Here is a 27,357-nt window from a genome sequence, read left to right on the forward strand (position 1 = left end):
TAGGATGGATCTGGTCTTTATAACCACCTGTATTTGAGGAGGGACCTTAAAGGTTAAAACAAAGGTGGGGCCAAAGGTTAAACATGACTCAATGATGACTTTAAGACTTCAATGTTCTGTCTTATGAGGTTTTTAAGTACATTAACAGTGCGTTAAGCATGAGCATTTACATACAGATTTAGCTGTTCATTAAGTATTCTATTATTGGGATTATAAACTCAGGTGGTTCATAATGTCCTTTATTATAGACCTATCTATACATCTATATTGCACAAGATAAGTTACTTAATAGTCTTACAGTGAGGGGAAAAAGTGTTTGATCCCCTGCTGATTTTGTATGTTTGCCCACAGACAAAGAAATGATCAGTCTATAATTTTAATGGTAGGTTTATTTGAACAGTGAGAGACAGAATAACAACAACAAAATCCAGAAAAACGCATGTCAAAAATGTTATAAATTGATTTGCATTTTAATGAGGGAAATAAGTATTTGATCCGTCTCAATCAGAAAGATTTCTGGCTTCCAGGTGTCTTTTATACAGGTAACGAGCTGAGATTAGGAGCACACTCTTAAAGGGAGTGCTACTAATCTCAGTTTGTTACCTGTATAAAAGACACCTGTCCACAGAAGCAATCAATCAATCAGATTCCAAACTCTCCACCATGGCCAAGACCAAAGAGCTCTCCAAGGATGTCAGGGACAAGATTGTAGACGCGCACATGGTTGGAATGGGCTACAAGACCATCTCCAAGCAGCTTGGTGAGAAGGTGACAACAGTTGGTGCGATTATTCGCAAATTGAGGCTACATGCAAGATCTCACCTCGTGGAGTTGCAATGATCATGAGAACGGTGAGGAATCAGCCCAGAACTACACGGGAGGATCTTGTCAATGATCTCAAGGCAGCTAGGACCGTAGTCACCAAGAAAACAATTGGTAACACACTACACCGTGAAGGACTGAAATCCTGCAACTCCCGCAAGGTCCACCTTCTCAAGAAAGCACATATACATGCCCGTCTGAAGTTTGCCAATGAACATCTGAATGATTCAGAGGACAACTGGGTGAAAGTGTTGTGGTCAGATGAGACCAAAATGGAGCTCTTTGGCATCAACTCAACTCGCCGTGTTTGGAGGAGGTGGAATGCTGCCCATGACCCCAAGAACACCATCCCCACCGTCAAACATGAAGGTGGAAACATTATGCTTTGGGGGTGTTTTTCTGCTTAGGGGACAGGACAACTTCACTGCATCAAAAGGACGATGGATAGGGCCAGGGTACAGGGTACCGTCAAATCTTGGGTGAGAACCTCCTTCCCTCAGCCAGGGCATTGAAAATTGGTTGTGGATTGCTATTCCAGCATGACAATGACCCAAAACACACGGTCAAGGCAACAAAGGAGTGGCTCAAGAAGAATCACATTAACTAAGGTCCTGGAGTGGCCTAACCAGTCTCCAGACCTTAATCTCATAGAAAATATGTGGAGGGAGCTGAAGGTTCGAGTTGCCAACCTTAATGACTTGGAGAAGATCTGCAAAAGGGAGTGAGACAAAATCTCTCCTGAGATGTGTGCAAACCTGGTGGCCAACTACAAGAAACGTCTGACCTCTGTGATTGCCAACAAGGGTTTTGACACCAAGTACTAAGTCATGTTTAGCAGAGGGGTCAAATACTTATTTCCCTAATTAAAATACAAATCAATTTATACAATTTTTTTATTTTTTTTTGTTTTTATTCTGTCTCTCACTGTTCAAATAAACCTACCATTAAAATTATAGACTGATAATTTCTTTGTCAGTGGGCAAATGTACAAAATCAGCAAGGGATCAAATACTTTTTTCCCTCACTGTATGTGATTTCCTTTTTTACAAGGAGAGGTGCCTTACTTCTTTCATTCAATATCTATTTATTTCAGGCATCATCTCCACTCCAGTGGTTTGAGCTTTTGGTATTTGGTATTGTATTAGGATCCCCATTATTCCGCAAGGAGCAGATACTCCTCCTGGTGTCCACAACACAATACATGTTTTTTTCTTTATGTAATATTTATTTTAATGTATAATTACAGATATATTCATAATAAATAAGTAGTGAGGTTTGATCGAACAAAATGGTGTATCTCCACAGCCATCGTAAAGTCAGCCAATGTATAACAGATTAATAATACATTCATCCACTCTATTGGCTCAGTAGCTTGAGCACACATTGTCCAAATGCAAACATTTGTCTCTCTGCTGTTGCTCGAAGGAGCCATCAGGCTAATTGTATTCATTGTTAGTATTCATAGGCTAGTGTGACTCACCAAGCTGATCCAGGAACTGCATCCTGATAAAAAATAATAAAAAACATAATTGAAAATAATTTTACATTTGTTTTAACACACTAATGTGCAATTTTGCACAACTATTGTAAGTATTATTTCACAACTATTATAACGTTAATCACTTCAGCTTTCTCATATGGCCACTAAGTCTATCAACAGTATCAACCTATTATTTTTGGGGTGTTTTTATTTTTTTATGTTTCATAGCATACAGTGGGGCAAAAAAGTATTTAGTCAGCCACCAATTGTGCAAGTTCTCCCACTTAAAAAGATGAGAGGCCTGTAATTTTCATCATAGGTACACTTCAACTATGACAGACAAAATTAGAAAAAAAAATGCAGAAAATCACATTGTAGCATTTTTAATGAATTTATTTGCAAATTATGGTGGAAAATAAGTATTTGGTCAATCAATCAATCAAATTTATTTTATATAGCCCTTCGTACATCAGCTGATATCTCAAAGTGCTGTACAGAAACCCAGCCTAAAACCCCAAACAGCAAGCAATGCAGGTGAAGAAGCACGGTGGCTAGGAAAAACTCCCTAGAAAGGCCAAAACATAGGAAGAAACCTAGAGAGGAACCAGGCTATGTGGGGTGGCCAGTCCTCTTCTGGCTGTGCCGGGTGGAGATTATAACAAAACATGGTCAAGATGTTCAAATGTTCATAAATGACCAGCATGGTCGAATAATAATAAGGCAGAATAGTTGAAACTGGAGCAGCAGCACAGTCAGGTGGACTGGGGACAGCAAGGAGTCATCATGTCAGGTATTCCTGGGGCATGGTCCTAGGGCTCAGGTCCTCCGAGAGAGAGAAAGAAAGAGAGAATTAGAGAGAGCATATGTGGGATGGCCAGTCCTCTTCTGGCTGTGCCGGGTGGAGATTATAACAGAACATGGCCAAGATGTTCAAATGTTCATAAATGATCAGCATGGTCGAATAATAATAAGGCAGAACAGTTGAAACTGGAGCAGCAGCACAGCCAGGTGGACTGGGGACAGCAAGGAGTCATCATGTCAGGTAGTCCTGGGGCATGGTCCTAGGGCTCAGGTCCTCCGAGAGAGAGAAAGAGAGAAGGAGAGAATTAGAGAACGCACACTTAGATTCACACAGGACACCGAATAGGACAGGAGAAGTACTCCAGATATAACAAACTGACCCTAGCCCCCCGACACATAAACTACTGCAGCATAAATACTGGAGGCTGAGACAGGATAACAAAAGTCAATAACAAAAGTTTATCTCAATACTTTGTTATATACCCTTTGTTGGCAATGACAGAGGTCAAACATTTTCTGTAAGTCTTCACAAGGTTTTCACACACTGTTGCTGGTATTTTGGCCCATTCCTCCATGCAGATCTCCTATAGAGCAGGGATGTTTTGGGGCGGTTGCTGGGCAACACAGACTTTCAACTCCCTCAAAAGATTTACTATGGGGTTGAGATCTGGAGACTGGCTAGGCCACTCCAGGACCTTGAAATGCTTCTTACGAAGCCTCTCCTTCGTTGCCTGGGCGGTGTGTTTTGGATCAATGTCATGCTGAAAGACCCAGCCACGTTTCATCTTCAATGCCCTTGCTGATGGAAGGAGGTTTTCACTCAAAATCTCACGATATATGGCCCCATTCATTCTTTCCTTTACACGGATCAGTCGTTCTGGTCCCTTTGCAGAAAAACAGCCCCAAAGCATGATGTTTCCACCCCAACTCTGCATTCTTTGTCCTCCAAACACGACGAGTTGAGTTTTTACCAAAAAGTTATATTTTGGTTTCATCTGACCATATGACATTCTCCCAATCTTCTTCTGGATCATCCAAATGCTCTCTAGCAAACTTCAGACGGGTCTGGACGGGTACTGGCTTAAGAAGGGGGACACGTCTGGCACTGCAGGATTTGAGTCCCTGGGGGCGTAGTGTGTTACTGATGGTAGGCTTTGTTACTTTTGTCCCAGCTCTCTGCAGGTCATTCACTAGGTCCCCCCGTGTGGTTCTGGGATTTTTGCTCACCGTTCTTGTGATCATTTTGACCCCACGGGGTGAGATCTTGCATGGAGCCCCAGATCGAGGGAGATTATCAGTGGTCTTGTATGTCTTCCATTTCCTAATAATTGCTCCCACAGTTGATTTCTTCAAACCAAGCTGCTTACCTATTGCAGATTCAGTCTTCCCAGCCTGGTGCAGGTCTACAATTTTGTTTCTGGTGTCCTTTGACAGCTCTTTGGTCTTGGCCATAGTGGAGTTTGGAGTGTGACTGTTTGAGGTTGTGGACAGGTGTCTTTTATACTGATAACAAGTTCAAACAGTTGCCATTAATACAGGTAACGAGTGGAGGACAGAGGAGCCTCTTAAAGAAGAAGTTACAGGTCTGTGAGAGCCAGAAATCTTGCTTGTTTGTAGGTGACCAAATACTTATTTTCCACCATAATTTGCAAATAAATTCATTAAAAATCCTACAATGTGATTTTCTGGATTTTTTTTCTTCTCATTTTGTCTGTCATAGTTGAAGTGTACCTATGATGAAAATTACAGGCCTCTCTCATCTTTTTTAAGTGGGAGAACGTGCACAATTGGTGGCTGACTAAATACTTTTTTTGCGCCACTGTATCTATGTTTTCCAAATTCATGTTTGAAAATGTAACATATTTACTTTTTTGTCAAATGTTCCCTGTTCAATTGATGGTTGTCATTTTAAGGCTTATGGTTATTGTTAAGGTTAGACACACCTTCAAACCCTCACTTTAAGCATACACTTTAAAAACGGCAATATGTTACGTGTCTCAACATAAAAGGTGGCTTTTCTTTACGACATATAAAATATCACGCTAAACGACCAGAAAGTACACATTTGACTAAAAACCCATTAAACAAGTTTGCTATACCGGCATGCCTTTCTACATTTCATTTTACTTTGATAATAATTTATTTTACCACCGATGTACATGTAACTGCCAAAATAAAGAAATCACTTGAATAAATGAGGGGTGCAAATTGAAAGCAGGTGCTTCCACACAGATGTGGATCCTGAGTTAATTATGCAATTAACATTCCATCATGTTTAGATTGTGTGTATGGTCTGTGTGTGTGTGTTTCAGTCACCAGATCTCAACACAATTGAACACCTATGGGATATTCTGGAGCCTGAGACAGCGTTTTCCACCGTCATCAACAAAACCACAAATTATGGAATTTGTCATCCCTCCAATGGAGTACCACCAGACACTTGTATAATTTATGCTGAGGTGCATTGAAGCTTATATAGCGCCTCATGGTGGCCCAACGCCCTATTAAGACACTTTATGTTGGTGTTTCCTTCATTTTGGCAGTTCGGTCAAGCCAAATCCTGATTGGTTTTAGTGGTTTTCCTGCCATGAATGTAACACATTACATTAAATATTGTACCGTCAGGAGATCAACATTTGTTGAAAAATTGCCTTTTTTATTAAGTCAATCATCTAACTTTTTTTATCATCCATTGCTGACAGAGCCGACCAGAGCCGACCAGAGCCGACCAGGCTCTGTCAGCAATGGATGATAAAAAAAGAGCCGACAGAGCCGACCAGAGCCGATTATATCTGTATATGATCATGTCTACATTCATCTGCTAAAGGGAATAATCTGTTGAAGGTTTGTAGGTTAGTACTTTTTGTATCTGACCCATCTTTACATTGACAATGGAAAATTCATAGTGGTCAGTCTGGAATTCATACAGAGCTCAAACCTCACTACCGTACCTAGGGCACTCTTCCAAAATGCTTTTGACTGATTTATGACTGATAACTGGCCCAACCTTTAAATGGCTTTCACACTACCTAGGCTATGGCATATACCCTTGTGTCTACACCCCAGGTGTTTTTTTCCTAACAAAGCCTTCGCTGACTGAATAGCCTTCCCCACGCATCCCCACCTAGGTCTTGCCAGAGGCTGTGTGCGGCTCCACCTTACCCAAAGACTTCAACAATGTTTGATGATTTTAGCAGCTCCGGGTTGTGTATTTGGCTGCTCTATCGTCATAGCTACACTTGTTTTTTGTATAGAACCATTACTACACAAGCTCTGGGTAAATAGATTGAGGTCGAGAGTAAACTCAATTCAGCATACAGAAGTAATATCATACAGAGCAAGCTGATGAGCACTCTGAATAACTCAAACAAACTGTGATGATTTATGGGTGACAGCTTAATGTCAAGTGTAACTACAGGTTAGATTGAGGTAGGTTGAAAGAGGAACCTTTATGTAAAAGTAAGTGTAATATTAAAACATGTTGAATAGAGTGGGAGAAATGAATCATAATTAACTGTCCAGTGTGGAGCACACAATGTTGTTTAGCTTCTTAGGTGGGACTTTCAATGTTGATTCAGAGTCAATACAGTTGTTGATCTAATTACAATTTAAATGCATATCTAATCCACTGTGGCACTTCAAGGCATAATCTTCTAAATATCTGTAATGTCCTGTACATAGCAATTGGCACTACACTGACTTTGATTGAAATCGATTTTATGTTTGTCAAGTGCATGGACTGTGGTGGTCTATTGAAGGGCCCATTATTTCATTATCCATCATTCTGTTTCAGGTAAGGGTTTCAAGAAACTGTAGAGAGTATTTCTCATTTTAAAGAGCCATTGAAGCCTCAACTAACCAAAAGCTGTCAGCAAAATGTCCCTTTGGACACCAACACTTGTGCCAGTTGTAGACAAGTAACATGATCATGCTATAAAGCAGGCAGAGTGCTCTTTTCTGCAATATTAGTTTTGATTTGAATGAGTATATTGATCCACTTTTTGTGTGATTGTTGTGAGGCTACAACATCAGTAAGATAAGTCATCTGTAACAGAGGACTGGTTATAATAGCGAAAGAGTTTTATAATTCCCTCCAACTAAGGTGGGAACCTTCCCATTTCTGTTCACGCAGTTTGACAAACAATATCAAAATCATTTGAAAGAAATCATTTAAGCGCATAAAAAAACTGTGTTTGTTTTATATAATCACACATGCCACATACAGACCCCCCTCTGCCACCAGCTGTGCCCTGGACACCATATGTGAATTAATTGCCCCCCATTTATCTTCAGAGTTTGTACTGTTAGGTGACCTAAACTGGGATATGCTTAACACCCCGGCAGTCCTACAATCTAAGCTAGATGCCCTCAATCTCACACAAATTATCATGGAACGTACCAGGTATAACCTCAAACCCTCACAGTACACCTCTGCTGTCTTCAACCAGGATCTCAGCGATCACTGCCTCATTGCCTGCGTCCGTAATGGGTATGCGGTCAAACGACCACCCCTCATCACTGTCAAATGCTCCTTTAAACACTTCAGTGAGCAGGCCTTTCTAATCGACCTGGCCCGGATATCCTGGAAGGATATTGACCTCATGCCGTTATTCTTTAAAAGTGCCTTCCTCACCATCTTAAATAAGCATGCCCCATTCATTTTTTTTTAACCAGGAACAGATATAGCCCTTGGTTCACTCCAGACCTGACTGCCTTTGACCAGCACAAAAACATCCCGTGCATTAGCATCAAATAGCCCCCGCGATATGCAACTTTTCAGGGAAGTTAGGAACCAATATACACAGGCAGTTAGGAAAGCAAAGGCTACAATTTTCATCCAGAAATGTGCATCCTGTAGCACAAACTCCAAACAGTTCTGGGACACTGTAAAGTCCATGGAGAATAAGAGCACCTCCTCCCAGCTGCTCACTGCACTGAGGCTAGGAAACACTGTCACCACCAATAAATCTACGATAATTGAGAATTTCAATAAGCATTTTTCTACGGCTGGCCATGCTTTCCACCTGGCTACCCCTTCCCCGGCCAACAACTCTGCACCCCCCACAGCAACTTGCCCAAGCCTCCCCCACTTCTCCTTCACCCAAATCCAGATAGCTGATGTTCTGAAGAGCTGCAAAATCTGGACCCCTACAAATCAGCTAGGCTAGACAATCTGGACCCTCTCTTTCTAAAATTGTCTGCCTCAATTGTTGCAACCCCTATTACTAGCCTGTTCAACCTCTCTTTCGTATCGTCTGGGATCCCTAAAGATTGGCAAGCTGCCGCGGTCATCCCCCTCTTCAAAGAGGGAGACAATCTAGACCCAAACTGTTACAGACCTATATCTATCCTACCCTGCCTTTCTAAGCTTTCTTCGAAAGCCAAGTTAACAAACAGATCACCGACCATTTCGAATCCCACGTACCTTCTCCGCTATGCAATCTGGTTTCCGAGCTGATCATGAGTGCACCTCAGCTACGCTCAAGGTCCTAAATGATATCATAACTGCCATCGATAAAAGACAATACTTTGCAGCCGTATTTATTGACCTGGCTTTCTACTCTGTCAATCATCGCATTCTTATCGGCAAACTCAACAGCCTTGGTTTCTCAAATGACTGCCTCGTCTGGTTCACCAACTTCTTCTCAGATAGAGTTCAGTGTGTCAAATCGGAGGGCCTGTTGTCCGGACCTCTGGCAGGCACTATGGAGATAACACTGTGTTCAACTCTCGGGCCGACTCTTTTCTCTGTATACATCAATGATGTCGCTCTTGTTGCTGATGATTCTCTTCTCCACCTCTACGCAGACGACACCATTCTGTATACTTCTGGCCCTTCTTTGGACACTGTGTTGACAAACCTAAAAAAAAAGCTAAAATGCCATTCACCACCCCTTTCGTGGCCTCCAACTGCTCTTAAATGCAAGCAAAACTAAATTCATTATTTTCAACCAATCGCTGCCCGCACCTGCCTGCCCGTCTAGCATCACTACTCTGGACGGTTCTGACTTAGAATATGTGGACAATTACAAATACCTAGGTGTCTGGTTAGATTGTAAATTCTCCTTCCAGACTCACATTAAGCATCTCCAATCCTAAATTAAATCTGGAATCAGCTTCCTATTTCTCAACAAAGCATCCTTCACTCATGCTGCCAAACATAGCCTCGTAAAACTGACTATCCTACCGATCCTTGACTTCGGCGATGTCATTTACAAAATAGCCTCCAACACTCTACTCAGCAAATTGGATGCAGTCTATCACAGTGCCATCCGTTTTGTCACCAAAGCCCCATTTATTACCCACCACTGCGACCTGTATGCTCTCGTTGGCTGGCCCTCGCTTCAAATCCATCACCAAACCCACTGGCTCCAGGTCATCTATAAGTCTTTGCTAGGTAAAGCCTCGCCTTATCTCAGCTCACTAGTCACCATCGCAGCACCCACCCATAGCACCCTGTCCAGCAGGTATATTTCACTGGTCACCCCCAAAGCCAAATTCTCCTTTGGCCACCATTCCTTCCAATTCTCTACTGCCAATGACTGGAACGAACTGCAAAAATCACTGAAGATGGAGACTCATATCTTCTTCACTAACTTTAAGCATCAGTTGTCAGAGCAGCTTACAGATCATTGCACCTGTACATAGCCCATCTGTAAATAGCCCATCCAACTTCCTCATCCCCATATTGTTTTTTTTCCCCTTTTGCACCCCAGTATCTATACTTGCACATTCATCTACTGCACATCTAACACTTGTGGTTAATTGCTAAATTGTAATTATTTCGCCGCTATGGCCTATTTATTGCCTTAACTCCGTAATCTCACTTTATTTGCACACACTGTATATAGACTTTTCTATTGTGTTATTGACTGTACATTTATTTATTCCATGTGTAACTTTGTGTTGTTGTTTGTGTCGCACTGCTTTTCTTTTTCTTGGCCAGGTCACAGTTGTAAATGAGAACTACCTGGTTAAATAAAGGTGAAATATATAATATAATTTACATAATCACACATGCCCATGTATTTCACTTTGTTTTATATAATCACACATGCCCCATGTATTTCCATTTGTTTTATATAATCACACATGCCCCATGTATTTCCCTTTGTTTTATATAATCACACATGCCCCATGTATTTCCATTTGTTTTATATAATCACACATGCCCCATGTATTTCCATTTGTTTTATATAATCACACATGGCCCATGTATTTCCCTTTGCATTTTGTACATTTTGTACACCTGGTAGATTTCAAATGAAATGATCTGTTTTTTGTTTTCAGTGAAACCACAGGACAATTATTGCCCGGACAAAATAGTTTATATTTTGTATACTTTATTTAATATGATAGATGAGTTAGGACAAATATTTGATTACTTTATTTGTCCATCAAAGTGGAAAATGTGTCTTTAGTACTGTATAGGGAGGAGCACAGTGTCAGCCTCAGTGCTGCCCCTGGAGATATGTAGAGGTTAACTAAGTGTGTTGCTCAAGAACAACAGTAGGAAGTGGTGCCAGGGATCTGAAACCAGCAACCTTCTGATTACTGATCCGTTTCTCTAACCTAACACCATCTCAAATTGAAATAAGTGTTTGACACTTTGAATTGTGGCTGTTTATCTGGAAGAGGATAGGCCATTGTTGAACTGGGTGTCTGAAATCAAATATTTCTCAATAGAGTATCAAAAGGAATGAAAACAAGAACACGGTATATATGCACAGCCTATTGCCAACTTTATTTAATTGTTTTGAATGGCTAAAATAAAATAAAAATTGAATAAGAAGCTGAAATGATTTCTCCTACTTTTAGCAGATTACTTTGCAGGAACGTGTTGAACATAAATAGAAAACTAATCTAAGCAGTAAAGGGATGGTAGTGGAGAGTCATTCATCTTCTCCTGCGTCGTGACCTTGTGACCTGGGTTTCCTCCGGGGTCACGCACTCTGTCCTCTGGCAGCCACATTTATTGATGTGGATGTAGGAGTGGTTGAACTTTGAACCGTCTGGGCAGATCATCTCCACTTCCTTCTTGGTGGTGGATTCTTCCCGACAGCAGGTACAAGAGCGCTCCATCATGTTGGCCTCAAGAGAATACCTGAAAACAGAAAGGAGAGATGATGTCATTATGTGGAAGTAATGATTGTAGCAGTTGTAATTATATAACATTGGCTGCGTTTACACAGGCTACCTAATTCTGATATTTTGACCAATCAGATGAGCTCTTTTGCCAATAATTGGGAAAAATATCAGAATTGGGCTGCCTTGTAAACACAGCCATTGTAACATAACATATTACTGAAAATATAATTTGTAGTTTGCATTTAGACAGGCAGCCAAATTCTGTTTTATTGGGAGGAATAATGTGTTAGTGTTCCTGAAATATTTCAGGAATGATCAAAATACTCACATGGCGTAGGTGACACAGGATCCACTGCATGTTGTCACTTCCACCGTGTTTGCAGACTTGCAGCCATTGCTGTCCAGGTACACTTTGCTCTTTGTCACGTTGCATGGCTTAGTTATTGGAATACCTGCACACAAAAGTGACATTTTCAAATGAATTAACGTTAATCATCCTGAGGACCATGGCAATAGCTAAAACACTTTCCCCAATGCCTGATAAAGGGCAAGAATGATTTACAAATGTCTATCAAAAAGGATGGTGTTAAAAAGACACTCACAGCCATGGCAGCAACCATCTGGACCAATGACTTCAGTTCCCTTAAAAACAAGAAAATGGAAGAAAAAACAAGAACATTTTTAAGTCACTGACGTAGCATTTACCAAACTGTCTCCTCATATTTTTCAGTGCAGTGTTCTTGTATTGTTCACTTTAAGCAACAGGTGTCAATAACCTCACATAAATACACAGTAGGCATACTATATTAAGCAACAGGCCTTGGTCTGAGTGACTGGGCATGTTTAAACTTCATTTCACAAATATGATTTTGCACATTGTCCAGTTGTTTTTAAATGGGCCAGTTATCCGGACCCAGATAATTTGCCAGATGGTTATTGTAACTCACGGGTACGCAGTCTTCTGGGTGGAAGACAGGGCACACAGTCTTAGCCTCGATTGGGATGAGTTGGTCCTGAATCTTTACGCACTCATATTTGAGACACTTGTCTCCCGATGGTATCCAGATGGAACCAGGCTATAGAGGTGAGAATATGAAAGATATCAACAGGAGATTCTTCAAATGATATACGATATACTGTATCATTGCTAAGATAGTTATTTTGCATAAAACTGTATTGCTACAGTAAAATTACATGTTGATGTTTTTAAATAATCAAGTGAAATAGGACTGATATGTTTTACGAATTGTAAAAAAAAAAAATACAATTTGAGAATCTGTGAGAGATAAATAATGCGTCTTGATGCTATTTTACCTGAATAGTGTGTGTGGTGTTATCTGGCAGCATAACCACACAGCTTGTCTGTACACACTTCCCACAACACTGCCCAGGAACGGCTTGATGATCATAGCCCTGAAAGGAAGAAGACAGACCAGAGAGGAGAAAACCTTTATGATGTGCACATGATCTCTCTTATACCAATGTGTGATCCTTGTAACTCACTAGTAATTACACTTATCCAGTAGTAGTCCAATAGTGGACACAGAGGAATCAGTGTTATTATAATATTTTGACATGGATAAGAACTCACATTACACTAAGTATGTTGAATTACATAATGAGGCCAAAGGGTGTCGATGCGTCAATGGAGATCACTTACCTGCTGGCAGTGAGTGTCACATTCAGTAGGATGACACTCAATGATATGTAGATGGCTTTGGGCATCTACACTGTCACCACACACACAATTCTTACACTTGTCCTCAGGAACATTGGCACCAGGCTGGAATGAGAACATATAATATTTATATTGAAAGTCTATGAATTGAGACACTTTTTTTGTCCTATCTAATCTCATAAATGGATTGACCAAAAACATTGTTGGCACCCTGACAGAGGCCTCTAATTGCTTAAAGGAGGAATTTGCATAGTTTAACTTGTTTTTTAATTAATGTATGCAAGTAAAAATAACGTTGTACTCTTTAATTAAGTTGATAATTTAGAAGTGGTGGGACTGGCCAAAATGAAAATAGCATAGAATGCATTCTCACCTGATATTCAGTGTTGTTAAACACACAGACATCCTTTGGCACTGTGGGGCAAAGAACATGGATAATCATTCAATAATGCAACTAAGCCTGTTGGGATTTCTAGGATATGCACAAATACTGTACACGCACACTCAAACACATGCAGACGCAAACTCACCGCATTGATAAGTTAGGCAGCAGACTCCCATAGTTGCCTCTGTCTCGAATCCGACTGGGCAAGTTATCTTGGAAGTAGAGCATCGTGTGACATCACACTCTGTTTGGAAAGAAAAAACGATTGTTTTAAAAACTATGCGAATGGCCACAGTGGTTGGATTTTTTTTTTAACCAAAATGTTAAAAAGCCCACATATAAAGCACATTATCCAAACAAGTCACTCACCGCATTTGTCCTTTTGACAACAGTCAACGGTTTCTACGATCTTAACTTGGCCCTCCTGATCACAGGTGAGAGGAGGCTGATGTTGGCATGCCATAGGCTGGCACTGGATTTCCAGACTGTACGGGTCACACACACACTCCTGGCAGTTGCTCACCCAGGTCTCATTAGCCTGCAATGAGGAACAATTTAAGTACACTAAGGTTTGTATGGACACTACCAGTACAAAGTTCAATCATTCAGTGTGTGGAATTAGTAATCACTGAAGCGCTTTGAGGTTTTATGAAAGCACTATAGAATTGTAATACATTATTATTATTATTATAATTATTATTATTGCATACATTACTATACATGATTGCCAAAAGTGAAATACAAGCTACATGACCTTTTTTTTTCAATTTTCGTCTATATTACATACTCAAATCTAACTGCCTGTAGCTCAGTCACTGAAGCAAGGATATGCATATTCTTGGTACCATTTGAATGGAAACACTTTGAAGTTTGTGGACATTTTTGTCAAAAATGAAAAAGGCATGCTGTCGTACAAGGTTAGTAGCTACAGTTTACGACATATACATGGTTTCCGGATACTCCCGTTAAGCCCAGCTCATTGGATATCTAGCTAGCTTTGTTTGACCCCGATTGGTGCTTATTTGACAAAGATACAGTTGTTCAAGTGATGGCCGCCCGAGTCATCGGCGTGCCATGAAGGCGTCGCTCTCTGACCAAATATGGTGTTCTATAGGATATACTACACCCCTAATGATATAGTAAAGTCTTGTTACCTTCTAGGATCTCTGAGGAATACATACAAACGTGATTTGACTCATTGAAACAACATTTAAGGTGAGATTCCTTTCTTTGCAAATTGAACGAGTGGAAATATAAAATAGATTGTGCGTGCTGTATGGACCTTTTTAGGATAGGAAAAGGGATTTTATTAAACAAAACGACACTTCATGTTATCTCTGGGACCCTTTGGATAGTAAATCAGAGCAAGATTTCAGAATATAAGTTTACATTTTACCTTCAGAGGTGAATTTATCAAACCTATCACAGTGAAAAAATTATTTTGTTGTTAGGAGCTCTCCTCAAACAATTGCATGGCATTTTTTTGCAGTAATAGCTACTGTAAATTGGACAGTGCAGTTATATTAACAGGAATTTAAGCTTTCAGCCGATATAAGACACTTATATTTACCGACGTTTGTTGTTTCTCTAAAATCTGCGATCTTGACATAACGCGCTGCATGATTTACAACTGTCCCATTGATGGGACGCCGATCCTTAAGTTAATGTGTATATCAGAAATGAATAGTTTCTCTTCCCTGCTTAAACCTGTGAGTGAAATTCAAACACAATTTTACCTCTTTCCATTCTCCATTTGGCAATGGGCAAATATCTAATGAACCAAAGAGAAAAAAATACATTACAAAAACTAAGTAATTGAAATACATTCCACAACTTCATTTTGATAATGCATTTTATATACCGGAAGCACTTGATGAAATCAATATCAATCAAAATAAACCAAAACCTGCACAATTGAAGTATCTGTGAAAAATGCTGTGGATATTTTTTGTTTGTTATACAAAAAGCTGAACCAGCTTTCAAAAGACCACTACAGTAGCAACAAACACTTTGTGCTTCCCAAAGTGAAGGTCAGCAGGATGTAGCTACTATCACAGCACCATACAGTAAGTCACCACACCCTCATTATACAATGCTGTTATTTGACCATTCTTACCACAGCTGGGGATACAGTAGTTTGAGCTGGAACTCATAAGAGTTGTCCCAGGGGGACAATAACATCCCTCCAATTGTATATCTCCCATGACACTGAACTCATTTTGAGTCTGGATGAATTTGAAATTGTACCTGCAGAGATATTCAAAAAATGTTTCAATAGCTGAAAGACGTTTGCCCATCATTATACCCATCCACTGAACAACAGCATTATACATACCAGGCATTACAGGTTGGTTCAACTTGTGGACCGCAGGCTTTATAAACCTTGGGTTTCTCACATGTGAAGTCTGTAGCGGGGGAGATAAAAAGGTTAATAACCAATAAGCAACATCATAGAGAGGCTATCTGAGCTTTATGGTCTTGAGGAGTGACCTACTTACCACATTGTCCATTTGTATAATTTCTCCACTCAATACAGACTCCTGCTTGTGCACATGCATCAGCATAGGTCTGCAAGCTGGTGCAGCCAATGGTAACATCATCCATATAACACACATCAAAGATACATGCCACAAGGAATGGCTCGTAGGGGATTATCTTATGGCAACTCTCAAAGACCCTAGAAAAGATGTCACGCTTCAGTTAGAGTAGATACTTAAATATGATAATTCACTTTGTTTTGTCATCAGGCTTTGTCAAATGATTGCCGTGTTTTAGTATGTCAAGTTACTGTTGGCACTGAGATTATTATGATTGGGAGGTTATCGATCCGACAGAAGAGCTAGGTTTACTGTAAATACTAATTGCTACTTACTTGCTTTGAATGAGATGACAAATGGGTGGATCACAGCCTGGTGGTGGTGTCGGCTCTGGTGGTGGTGGTGTGCACTGACTGTTATTGTGGTCAGCAACATGCCATTGGTGTGCCATGTCAGGACAAGATGAATCGATAGTCCCATTTGGCAAGCGGCAGTCATCTGTCCGGTTGTTGTCACATGTACCTGAATAAGATTGAAAACCATTGTTAGACAATGAGACATCATGGGGTAATCATCTTAACAAAGTGACCATAAAACACCTGTACTCACCACACTGTCCCTCAGTGTTGCCACTGAACTTGTCCCAGGGCAGGTATATGCTAAACATAAGACCAGTGAATGACACCTTGGCATTAATTGCTGGTATGACTAAAAGGGTCTCAATTCCGTTGTCTGTGATGCGGAAGTCCTTGGTCTCATATGCTGGGATGATGCGTTTCTGGTTTACATAAATCTAGGACCAAAATATTAAGAGATGGACAAAATAGTTACAATAATTCAATATTTTTATACCCAATAGTATTCTAGAACTGTATCCTATATCTAATACATAAAGGAAGTATATCAATCTTAAATGGAAGCTAATCAATATCTAAGCTAATCCAAAAACTAATCCCTCTTAAATGAAAAAACGACTGAAAATCTCTTGAACATACAATATTTGAGATATTTTAATTACCAGACTTGTGAAAACTCCATCAACGTCCTTCTTGGTCATGAATATCTTGTAAGATTGATAATAAATTGTCAGAGACTGAGGACAGGAAAGTCCATCTGGGGCATCACAATAGTAATTGTCGATTACAACACTGAAGTTGTACTTTGGCAGGATTTCTTTGACCAAGACGTAAGAACAATTTCCTTGGAAGCCATAGTATGTTCCATCAAAGGTGACATAGTGAGGGTCTCCCCAACCATAGCAGATACCTTTGTAAGAAGAGAATGATTAGCATTTAAAAGGACACAGATGTGGAATGTTTTATGCAAAATTAATGGTGCTGTGCTGAACGTTTTCCAATGTTAGACATGCATATACATTTACTGCTGGTAACTATTAGATAAACCTAAACAAGTCAAAGAGAAAGAATAATTTTGAACTAAAATCAATGGCTAAAGTAGGATTTGTGACACAAAGAGTAAACATATCTATTTTTTTGGGGGGGGGGGGTGGTAAACTTACATTGACACTCATAGTGGAAACAGCATCCAGATTCGTCAAACACTTGGATCGGAGGATAGTTATTTTCACATGTTATAGGCTTCGGAGTCTCACAATGTACATGCTCATAACTAACTTTCCCGTTGGCGCATGTTCCGTTGGTGCATTGGTTATGTTTCCAGCTGTCACCGTTCTACAAACACAGAAATATATTAGTTCTACAGGAAATGTCTATAAAATCATTCAATTATTTTTGTAATGTAATCATCCCTTTGTAAATAATAATTCCTATGGAACAAAAGTTATTATCTATAGCAGAGTAAAACCTGTCTTGGAGGATGCTCATGGTCACAGTTCTTCTCAGTTGGATATGTTACATGTGGAACTGTTATTGTTGGGGGCTGTGAAGTGGTTGGTGAAGTAGGAGTAACTGGGGTAGTTGATGTACCACAGCTGGTCAAATGTGTTTCTATTTCACAAGTCTTGTTGCAGAGACCAATGTAGCACCATCCATCATGGTCAGAGACATTATAAACAATTGAGCCTGAAAGTAATTTGAGGTGTAATCATTATTAAGGAAGTTTTCCAACTTAACGTGTAAAATGACATACAAATTGAACATCACTAATAGCTGAACTAATAGTACAAAAGGTTTCAAACTTGGAAAGGTGAAAAGTAAAACTTACCAATGAGGAAATCAGTATGATTGAAATGGCAAAAAGAACAATGAGTATTGGGTAATGTGACTGGAATCGATGGTTTCGCTGTTTCACCAGTTATTACAAAAAAAGGAGTTGTAGTAATAATAGTAGTGGTGGGAGGCAGAGTTGTTGTTTTTGTTGAAGATGGAACTGTTGACGTTGAGGTTGTAGTAGTGGGTGTAGGAGTAGTGATGTGAGGACCTGTCGTTGTTGTGGTGGTGGTTGGGATGTGTGTTGTGGTTCCACATTGACAACATTTCACTCGAATCTCGTAGTCGAAGCACTTTTGCTGAAGACCTTGCATATTGTTTTGACAAATCAGTCCAACGGATGGATTGCAAGTCACGTCTTGGCCAAGCTGAGAGATCTGAAGTCCAGGGTATTGTTTTGCTCTACATTCAACTGCCTCTGGAGCTGAGCAAATGTGATAACCAGCAGAAATGATGCTCTTAATGGATTCATTATCTCCACCTTCAGAGCCAGACGTTGGCTGACCAAGGTTGATCCAGTCTGACCACACACATTTTTCTTCACCACTGCATTGGATCGGTGTTACTCCTGTTGATGTAGGAGTAGTGGTTGGAGTTGTACTAGGGCTGGGTGTCTGAGTTGTTGTTTTTGTTGTAGGTGGAGCTGTCGATGTTGAGGTTGTAGTAGTGGGTGTAGGAGTAGTGATGTAAGGACCTGTCGTTGTTTTGGTGGTTGGGATGTGTGTTGTGGTTCCACATTGACAACATTTCACCCGAATCTCATAATCAAAGCACTTTTGCTGAAGACCTTGCATATTGTTTTCACAAATCAGTCCAACGGATGGATTGCAAGTCACGTCTTGGCCAAGCTGCGAGATCTGAAGTCCAGGGTATTGTTTTGCTCTACATTCAACTGCCTCTGGAGCTGAGCAAATGTGATAACCAGCAGAAATGATGCTCTTAATGGATTCATTATCTCCACCTTCAGAGCCAGACGTTGGCTGACCAAGGTTGATCCAGTCTGACCACACACATTTTTCTTCACCACTGCATGTGGTCGGTGTTACTCCTGTTGAGGTTGATGTAGGAGTAGTGGTTAGAGTTGTACTAGGGCTGGGAGTCTGAGTTGTTGTTTTTGTTGTAGGTGGAGCTGTCGATGTTGACGTTGTAGTAGTGGGTGTAGGAGTAGTGATGTGAGGACCTATCGTTGTTGTGGTGGTGGTTGGGATGTGTGTTGTGGTTCCACATTGACAACATTTCACCCGAATCTCATAATCAAAGCACTTTTGCTGAAGACCTTGCATATTGTTTTCACAAATCAGTCCAACGGATGGATTGCAAGTCACGTCTTGGCCAAGCTGCGAGATCTGAAGTCCAGGGTATTGTTTTGCTCTACATTCAACTGCCTCTGGAGCTGAGCAAATGTGATAACCAGCAGAAATGATGTTCTTAATGGATTCATTATCTCCACCTTCAGAGCCAGACGTTGGCTGACCAAGGTTGATCCAGTCTGACCACACACATTTTTCTTCACCACTGCATGTGGTCGGTGTTACTCCTGTTGAGGTTGATGTAGGAGTAGTGGTTAGAGTTGTACTAGGGCTGGGAGTCTGAGTTGTTGTTTTTGTTGTAGGTGGAGCTGTTGATGTTGAGGTTGTAGTAGTGGGTGTAGGAGTAGTGATGTGAGGACCTGTCGTTGTTGTGGTGGTGGTTGGGATGTGTGTTGTGGTTCCACATTGACAACATTTCACCCGGATCTCATAATCAAAGCACTTTTGCTGAAGACCTTGCATATTGTTTTCACAAATCAGTCCAACGGATGGATTGCAAGTCACGTCTTGGCCAAGCTGAGAGATCTGAAGTCCAGGATATTGTTTTGCTCTACATTCAACTGCCTCTGGAGCTGAGCAAATGTGATAACCAGCAGAAATGATGCTCTTAATGGATTCATTATCTCCACCTTCAGAGCCAGACGTTGGCTGACCAAGGTTGATCCAGTCTGACCACACACATTTTTCTTCACCACTGCATGTGGTCGGTGTTACTCCTGTTGAGGTTGATGTAGGAGTAGTGGTTGGAGTTGTACTAGGGCTGGGTGTCTGAGTTGTTGTTTTTGTTGTAGGTGGAGCTGTTGATGTTGACGTTGTAGTAGTGGGTGTAGGAGTAGTGATGTGAGGACCTGTCGTTGTTGTGGTGGTGGTTGGGATGTGTGTTGTGGTTCCACATTGACAACATTTCACCCGAATCTCATAATCAAAGCACTTTTGCTCAAGACCTTGCATATTGTTTTCACAAATCAGTCCAACGGATGGATTGCAAGTCACGTCTTGGCCAAGCTGCGAGATCTGAAGTCCAGGGTATTGTTTTGCTCTACATTCAACTGCCTCTGGAGCTGAGCAAATGTGATAACCAGCAGAAATGATGCTCTTAATGGATTCATTATCTCCACCTTCAGAGCCAGACGTTGGCTGACCAAGGTTGATCCAGTCTGACCACACACATTTTTCTTCACCACTGCATGTGGTTGGTGTTACTCCTGTTGAGGTTGATGTAGGAGTAGTGGTTAGAGTTGTACTAGGGCTGGGAGTCTGAGTTGTTGTTTTTGTTGTAGGTGGAGCTGTTGATGTTGACGTTGTAGTAGTGGGTGTAGGAGTAGTGATGTGAGGACCTGTCGTTGTTGTGTTGGTGGTTGGGATGTGTGTTGTGGTTCCACATTGACAACATTTCACCCGAATCTCATAATCAAAGCACTTTTGCTGAAGACCTTGCATATTGTTTTCACAAATCAGTCCAACGGATGGATTGCAAGTCACGTCTTGGCCAAGCTGCGAGATCTGAAGTCCAGGGTATTGTTTTGCTCTACATTCAACTGCCTCTGGAGCTGAGCAAATGTGATAACCAGCAGAAATTATGCTCTTAATGGATTCATTATCTCCACCTTCAGAGCCAGACGTTGGCTGACCTAGGTTGATCCAGTCTGACCACACACATTTTTCTTCACCACTGCATGTGGTCGGTGTTACTCCTGTTGAGGTTGATGTAGGAGTAGTGGTTAGAGTTGTACTAGGGCTGGGAGTCTGAGTTGTTGTTTTTGTTGTAGGTGGAGCTGTCGATGTTGAGGTTGTAGTAGTGGGTGTAGGAGTAGTGATGTGAGGACCTGTCGTTGTTTTGGTGGTTGGGATGTGTGTTGTAGTTCCACATTGACAACATTTCACTCGAATCTCGTAGTCGAAGCACTTTTGCTGAAGACCTTGCATATTGTTTTGACAAATCAGTCCAACGGATGGATTGCAAGTCACGTCTTGGCCAAGCTGCGAGATCTGAAGTCCAGGGTATTGTTTTGCTCTACATTCAACTGCCTCTGGAGCTGAGCAAATGTGATAACCAGCAGAAATGATGCTCTTAATGGATTCATTATCTCCACCTTCAGAGCCAGACGTTGGCTGACCAAGGTTGATCCAGTCTGACCACACACATTTTTCTTCACCACTGCATGTGGTCGGTGTTACTCCTGTTGAGGTTGATGTAGGAGTAGTGGTTGGAGTTGTACTAGGGCTGGGTGTCTGAGTTGTTGTTTTTGTTGTAGGTGGAGCTGTTGATGTTGACGTTGTAGTAGTGGGTGTAGGAGTAGTGATGTGAGGACCTGTCGTTGTTGTGGTGGTGGTTGGGATGTGTGTTGTGGTTCCACATTGACAACATTTCACCCGAATCTCATAATCAAAGCACTTTTGCTGAAGACCTTGCATATTGTTTTCACAAATCAGTCCAACGGATGGATTGCAAGTCACGTCTTGGCCAAGCTGCGAGATCTGAAGTCCAGGGTATTGTTTTGCTCTACATTCAACTGCCTCTGGAGCTGAGCAAATGTGATAACCAGCAGAAATGATGCTCTTAATGGATTCATTATCTCCACCTTCAGAGCCAGACGTTGGCTGACCAAGGTTGATCCAGTCTGACCACACACATTTTTCTTCACCACTGCATGTGGTTGGTGTTACTCCTGCTGAGGTTGATGTAGGAGTAGTGGTTAGAGTTGTACTAGGGCTGGGAGTCTGAGTTGTTGTTTTTGTTGTAGGTGGAGCTGTTGATGTTGACGTTGTAGTAGTGGGTGTAGGAGTAGTGATGTGAGGACCTGTCGTTGTTGTGGTGGTGGTTGGGATGTGTGTTGTGGTTCCACATTGACAACATTTCACCCGAATCTCATAATCAAAGCACTTTTGCTGAAGACCTTGCATATTGTTTTCACAAATCAGTCCAACGGATGGATTGCAAGTCACGTCTTGGCCAAGCTGCGAGATCTGAAGTCCAGGGTATTGTTTTGCTCTACATTCAACTGCCTCTGGAGCTGAGCAAATGTGATAACCAGCAGAAATTATGCTCTTAATGGATTCATTATCTCCACCTTCAGAGCCAGACGTTGGCTGACCAAGGTTGATCCAGTCTGACCACACACATTTTTCTTCACCACTGCATGTGGTCGGTGTTACTCCTGTTGAGGTTGATGTAGGAGTAGTGGTTAGAGTTGTACTAGGGCTGGGAGTCTGAGTTGTTGTTTTTGTTGTAGGTGGAGCTGTCGATGTTGAGGTTGTAGTAGTGGGTGTAGGAGTAGTGATGTGAGGACCTGTCGTTGTTTTGGTGGTTGGGATGTGTGTTGTAGTTCCACATTGACAACATTTCACTCGAATCTCGTAGTCGAAGCACTTTTGCTGAAGACCTTGCATATTGTTTTGACAAATCAGTCCAACGGATGGATTGCAAGTCACGTCTTGGCCAAGCTGAGAGATCTGAAGTCCAGGGTATTGTTTTGCTCTACATTCAACTGCCTCTGGAGCTGAGCAAATGTGATAACCAGCAGAAATGATGCTCTTAATGGATTCATTATCTCCACCTTCAGAGCCAGACGTTGGCTGACCAAGGTTGATCCAGTCTGACCACACACATTTTTCTTCACCACTGCATGTGGTTGGTGTTACTCCTGTTGAGGTTGATGTAGGAGTAGTGGTTAGAGTTGTACTAGGGCTGGGAGTCTGAGTTGTTGTTTTTGTTGTAGGTGGAGCTGTTGATGTTGACGTTGTAGTAGTGGGTGTAGGAGTAGTGATGTGAGGACCTGTCGTTGTTGTGGTGGTGGTTGGGATGTGTGTTGTGGTTCCACATTGACAACATTTCACCCGAATCTCATAATCAAAGCACTTTTGCTCAAGACCTTGCATATTGTTTTCACAAATCAGTCCAACGGATGGATTGCAAGTCACGTCTTGGCCAAGCTGCGAGATCTGAAGTCCAGGGTATTGTTTTGCTCTACATTCAACTGCCTCTGGAGCTGAGCAAATGTGATAACCAGCAGAAATGATGCTCTTAATGGATTCATTATCTCCACCTTCAGAGCCAGACGTTGGCTGACCAAGGTTGATCCAGTCTGACCACACACATTTTTCTTCACCACTGCATGTGGTTGGTGTTACTCCTGTTGAGGTTGATGTAGGAGTAGTGGTTAGAGTTGTACTAGGGCTGGGAGTCTGAGTTGTTGTTTTTGTTGTAGGTGGAGCTGTTGATGTTGACGTTGTAGTAGTGGGTGTAGGAGTAGTGATGTGAGGACCTGTCGTTGTTGTGTTGGTGGTTGGGATGTGTGTTGTGGTTCCACATTGACAACATTTCACCCGAATCTCATAATCAAAGCACTTTTGCTGAAGACCTTGCATATTGTTTTCACAAATCAGTCCAACGGATGGATTGCAAGTCACGTCTTGGCCAAGCTGCGAGATCTGAAGTCCAGGGTATTGTTTTGCTCTACATTCAACTGCCTCTGGAGCTGAGCAAATGTGATAACCAGCAGAAATTATGCTCTTAATGGATTCATTATCTCCACCTTCAGAGCCAGACGTTGGCTGACCAAGGTTGATCCAGTCTGACCACACACATTTTTCTTCACCACTGCATGTGGTCGGTGTTACTCCTGTTGAGGTTGATGTAGGAGTAGTGGTTAGAGTTGTACTAGGGCTGGGAGTCTGAGTTGTTGTTTTTGTTGTAGGTGGAGCTGTCGATGTTGAGGTTGTAGTAGTGGGTGTAGGAGTAGTGATGTGAGGACCTGTCGTTGTTGTGGTGGTGGTTGGGATGTGTGTTGTGGTTCCACATTGACAACATTTCACCCGAATCTCATAATCAAAGCACTTTTGCTGAAGACCTTGCATATTGTTTTCACAAATCAGTCCAACGGATGGATTGCAAGTCACGTCTTGGCCAAGCTGCGAGATCTGAAGTCCAGGGTATTGTTTTGCTCTACATTCAACTGCCTCTGGAGCTGAGCAAATGTGATAACCAGCAGAAATTATGCTCTTAATGGATTCATTATCTCCACCTTCAGAGCCAGACGTTGGCTGACCAAGGTTGATCCAGTCTGACCACACACATTTTTCTTCACCACTGCATGTGGTCGGTGTTACTCCTGTTGAGGTTGATGTAGGAGTAGTGGTTAGAGTTGTACTAGGGCTGGGAGTCTGAGTTGTTGTTTTTGTTGTAGGTGGAGCTGTCGATGTTGAGGTTGTAGTAGTGGGTGTAGGAGTAGTGATGTGAGGACCTGTCGTTGTTTTGGTGGTTGGGATGTGTGTTGTAGTTCCACATTGACAACATTTCACTCGAATCTCGTAGTCGAAGCACTTTTGCTGAAGACCTTGCATATTGTTTTGACAAATCAGTCCAACGGATGGATTGCAAGTCACGTCTTGGCCAAGCTGCGAGATCTGAAGTCCAGGGTATTGTTTTGCTCTACATTCAACTGCCTCTGGAGCTGAGCAAATGTGATAACCAGCAGAAATGATGCTCTTAATGGATTCATTATCTCCACCTTCAGAGCCAGACGTTGGCTGACCAAGGTTGATCCAGTCTGACCACACACATTTTTCTTCACCACTGCATGTGGTCGGTGTTACTCCTGTTGAGGTTGATGTAGGAGTAGTGGTTGGAGTTGTACTAGGGCTGGGTGTCTGAGTTGTTGTTTTTGTTGTAGGTGGAGCTGTTGATGTTGACGTTGTAGTAGTGGGTGTAGGAGTAGTGATGTGAGGACCTGTCGTTGTTGTGGTGGTGGTTGGGATGTGTGTTGTGGTTCCACATTGACAACATTTCACCCGAATCTCATAATCAAAGCACTTTTGCTGAAGACCTTGCATATTGTTTTCACAAATCAGTCCAACGGATGGATTGCAAGTCACGTCTTGGCCAAGCTGCGAGATCTGAAGTCCAGGGTATTGTTTTGCTCTACATTCAACTGCCTCTGGAGCTGAGCAAATGTGATAACCAGCAGAAATGATGCTCTTAATGGATTCATTATCTCCACCTTCAGAGCCAGACGTTGGCTGACCAAGGTTGATCCAGTCTGACCACACACATTTTTCTTCACCACTGCATGTGGTTGGTGTTACTCCTGCTGAGGTTGATGTAGGAGTAGTGGTTAGAGTTGTACTAGGGCTGGGAGTCTGAGTTGTTGTTTTTGTTGTAGGTGGAGCTGTTGATGTTGACGTTGTAGTAGTGGGTGTAGGAGTAGTGATGTGAGGACCTGTCGTTGTTGTGGTGGTGGTTGGGATGTGTGTTGTGGTTCCACATTGACAACATTTCACCCGAATCTCATAATCAAAGCACTTTTGCTGAAGACCTTGCATATTGTTTTCACAAATCAGTCCAACGGATGGATTGCAAGTCACGTCTTGGCCAAGCTGCGAGATCTGAAGTCCAGGGTATTGTTTTGCTCTACATTCAACTGCCTCTGGAGCTGAGCAAATGTGATAACCAGCAGAAATTATGCTCTTAATGGATTCATTATCTCCACCTTCAGAGCCAGACGTTGGCTGACCAAGGTTGATCCAGTCTGACCACACACATTTTTCTTCACCACTGCATGTGGTCGGTGTTACTCCTGTTGAGGTTGATGTAGGAGTAGTGGTTAGAGTTGTACTAGGGCTGGGAGTCTGAGTTGTTGTTTTTGTTGTAGGTGGAGCTGTCGATGTTGAGGTTGTAGTAGTGGGTGTAGGAGTAGTGATGTGAGGACCTGTCGTTGTTTTGGTGGTTGGGATGTGTGTTGTAGTTCCACATTGACAACATTTCACTCGAATCTCGTAGTCGAAGCACTTTTGCTGAAGACCTTGCATATTGTTTTGACAAATCAGTCCAACGGATGGATTGCAAGTCACGTCTTGGCCAAGCTGAGAGATCTGAAGTCCAGGGTATTGTTTTGCTCTACATTCAACTGCCTCTGGAGCTGAGCAAATGTGATAACCAGCAGAAATGATGCTCTTAATGGATTCATTATCTCCACCTTCAGAGCCAGACGTTGGCTGACCAAGGTTGATCCAGTCTGACCACACACATTTTTCTTCACCACTGCATGTGGTTGGTGTTACTCCTGTTGAGGTTGATGTAGGAGTAGTGGTTAGAGTTGTACTAGGGCTGGGAGTCTGAGTTGTTGTTTTTGTTGTAGGTGGAGCTGTTGATGTTGACGTTGTAGTAGTGGGTGTAGGAGTAGTGATGTGAGGACCTGTCGTTGTTGTGGTGGTGGTTGGGATGTGTGTTGTGGTTCCACATTGACAACATTTCACCCGAATCTCATAATCAAAGCACTTTTGCTCAAGACCTTGCATATTGTTTTCACAAATCAGTCCAACGGATGGATTGCAAGTCACGTCTTGGCCAAGCTGCGAGATCTGAAGTCCAGGGTATTGTTTTGCTCTACATTCAACTGCCTCTGGAGCTGAGCAAATGTGATAACCAGCAGAAATGATGCTCTTAATGGATTCATTATCTCCACCTTCAGAGCCAGACGTTGGCTGACCAAGGTTGATCCAGTCTGACCACACACATTTTTCTTCACCACTGCATGTGGTTGGTGTTACTCCTGTTGAGGTTGATGTAGGAGTAGTGGTTAGAGTTGTACTAGGGCTGGGAGTCTGAGTTGTTGTTTTTGTTGTAGGTGGAGCTGTTGATGTTGACGTTGTAGTAGTGGGTGTAGGAGTAGTGATGTGAGGACCTGTCGTTGTTGTGTTGGTGGTTGGGATGTGTGTTGTGGTTCCACATTGACAACATTTCACCCGAATCTCATAATCAAAGCACTTTTGCTGAAGACCTTGCATATTGTTTTCACAAATCAGTCCAACGGATGGATTGCAAGTCACGTCTTGGCCAAGCTGCGAGATCTGAAGTCCAGGGTATTGTTTTGCTCTACATTCAACTGCCTCTGGAGCTGAGCAAATGTGATAACCAGCAGAAATTATGCTCTTAATGGATTCATTATCTCCACCTTCAGAGCCAGACGTTGGCTGACCAAGGTTGATCCAGTCTGACCACACACATTTTTCTTCACCACTGCATGTGGTTGGTGTTACTCCTGTTGAGGTTGATGTAGGAGTAGTGGT

The 27,357-nt window shown here is 41.9% G+C and overlaps 2 protein-coding genes across 2 annotated transcripts; both read right to left on the reverse strand.

Moving 5' to 3' along the window:
- Positions 1 to 10,822: 10,822 nt before the first annotated feature.
- LOC149971430 (intestinal mucin-like protein) lies at positions 10,823 to 11,677 on the reverse strand. The gene is made up of 2 exons (XM_090222457.1): positions 11,520 to 11,677; positions 10,823 to 11,207 (listed from the first exon to the last, which is right to left on the reverse strand). The coding sequence occupies exons 1-2, from the start codon at positions 11,660 to 11,662 to the stop codon at positions 11,000 to 11,002; spliced, it is 351 nt and encodes a 116-aa protein (XP_090078583.1). The 5' UTR covers positions 11,663 to 11,677; the 3' UTR covers positions 10,823 to 10,999.
- A 30-nt stretch (positions 11,678 to 11,707) lies between these two features.
- LOC149971431 (intestinal mucin-like protein) lies at positions 11,708 to 17,441 on the reverse strand. Its single transcript, XM_090223406.1, has 11 exons — positions 17,426 to 17,441; positions 16,810 to 17,057; positions 16,401 to 16,584; positions 16,127 to 16,313; positions 15,793 to 15,931; positions 13,624 to 13,792; positions 13,400 to 13,498; positions 13,243 to 13,283; positions 12,852 to 12,974; positions 12,139 to 12,267; positions 11,708 to 11,728 (listed from the first exon to the last, which is right to left on the reverse strand). The coding sequence occupies exons 1-11, from the start codon at positions 17,439 to 17,441 to the stop codon at positions 11,708 to 11,710; spliced, it is 1,356 nt and encodes a 451-aa protein (XP_090079532.1).
- Between the last annotated feature and the right edge of the window lie 9,916 nt (positions 17,442 to 27,357).

Source organism: Oncorhynchus mykiss, chromosome 26 (genome assembly GCF_057628025.1).
Source record: "Oncorhynchus mykiss isolate SJ-2025 chromosome 26, ASM5762802v1, whole genome shotgun sequence".
Taxonomy (NCBI): domain Eukaryota; kingdom Metazoa; phylum Chordata; class Actinopteri; order Salmoniformes; family Salmonidae; genus Oncorhynchus; species Oncorhynchus mykiss.

What these genes read in the sequence shown, in the direction of transcription:
- LOC149971430 (XM_090222457.1), bottom strand. Translation starts at nt 11,662, where the DNA reads ATGTCACTTTTGTGTGCAGGTATTCCAATAACTAAGCCATGCAACGTG. An exon ending in TCCTGTGTCACCTACGCCAT is followed by an intron (nt 11,208 to 11,519) that starts GTGAGTATTTTG and finishes TTCTGTTTTCAG; the next exon opens with GTATTCTCTTGAGGCCAACA.
- LOC149971431 (XM_090223406.1), bottom strand. An exon ending in TTGTCAAAAGGACAAATGCG is followed by an intron (nt 13,499 to 13,623) that starts GTGAGTGACTTG and finishes CTTTCCAAACAG; the next exon opens with AGTGTGATGTCACACGATGC. An exon ending in GTGACACTCACTGCCAGCAG is followed by an intron (nt 12,268 to 12,851) that starts GTAAGTGATCTC and finishes TCACCTCTATAG; the next exon opens with CCTGGTTCCATCTGGATACC.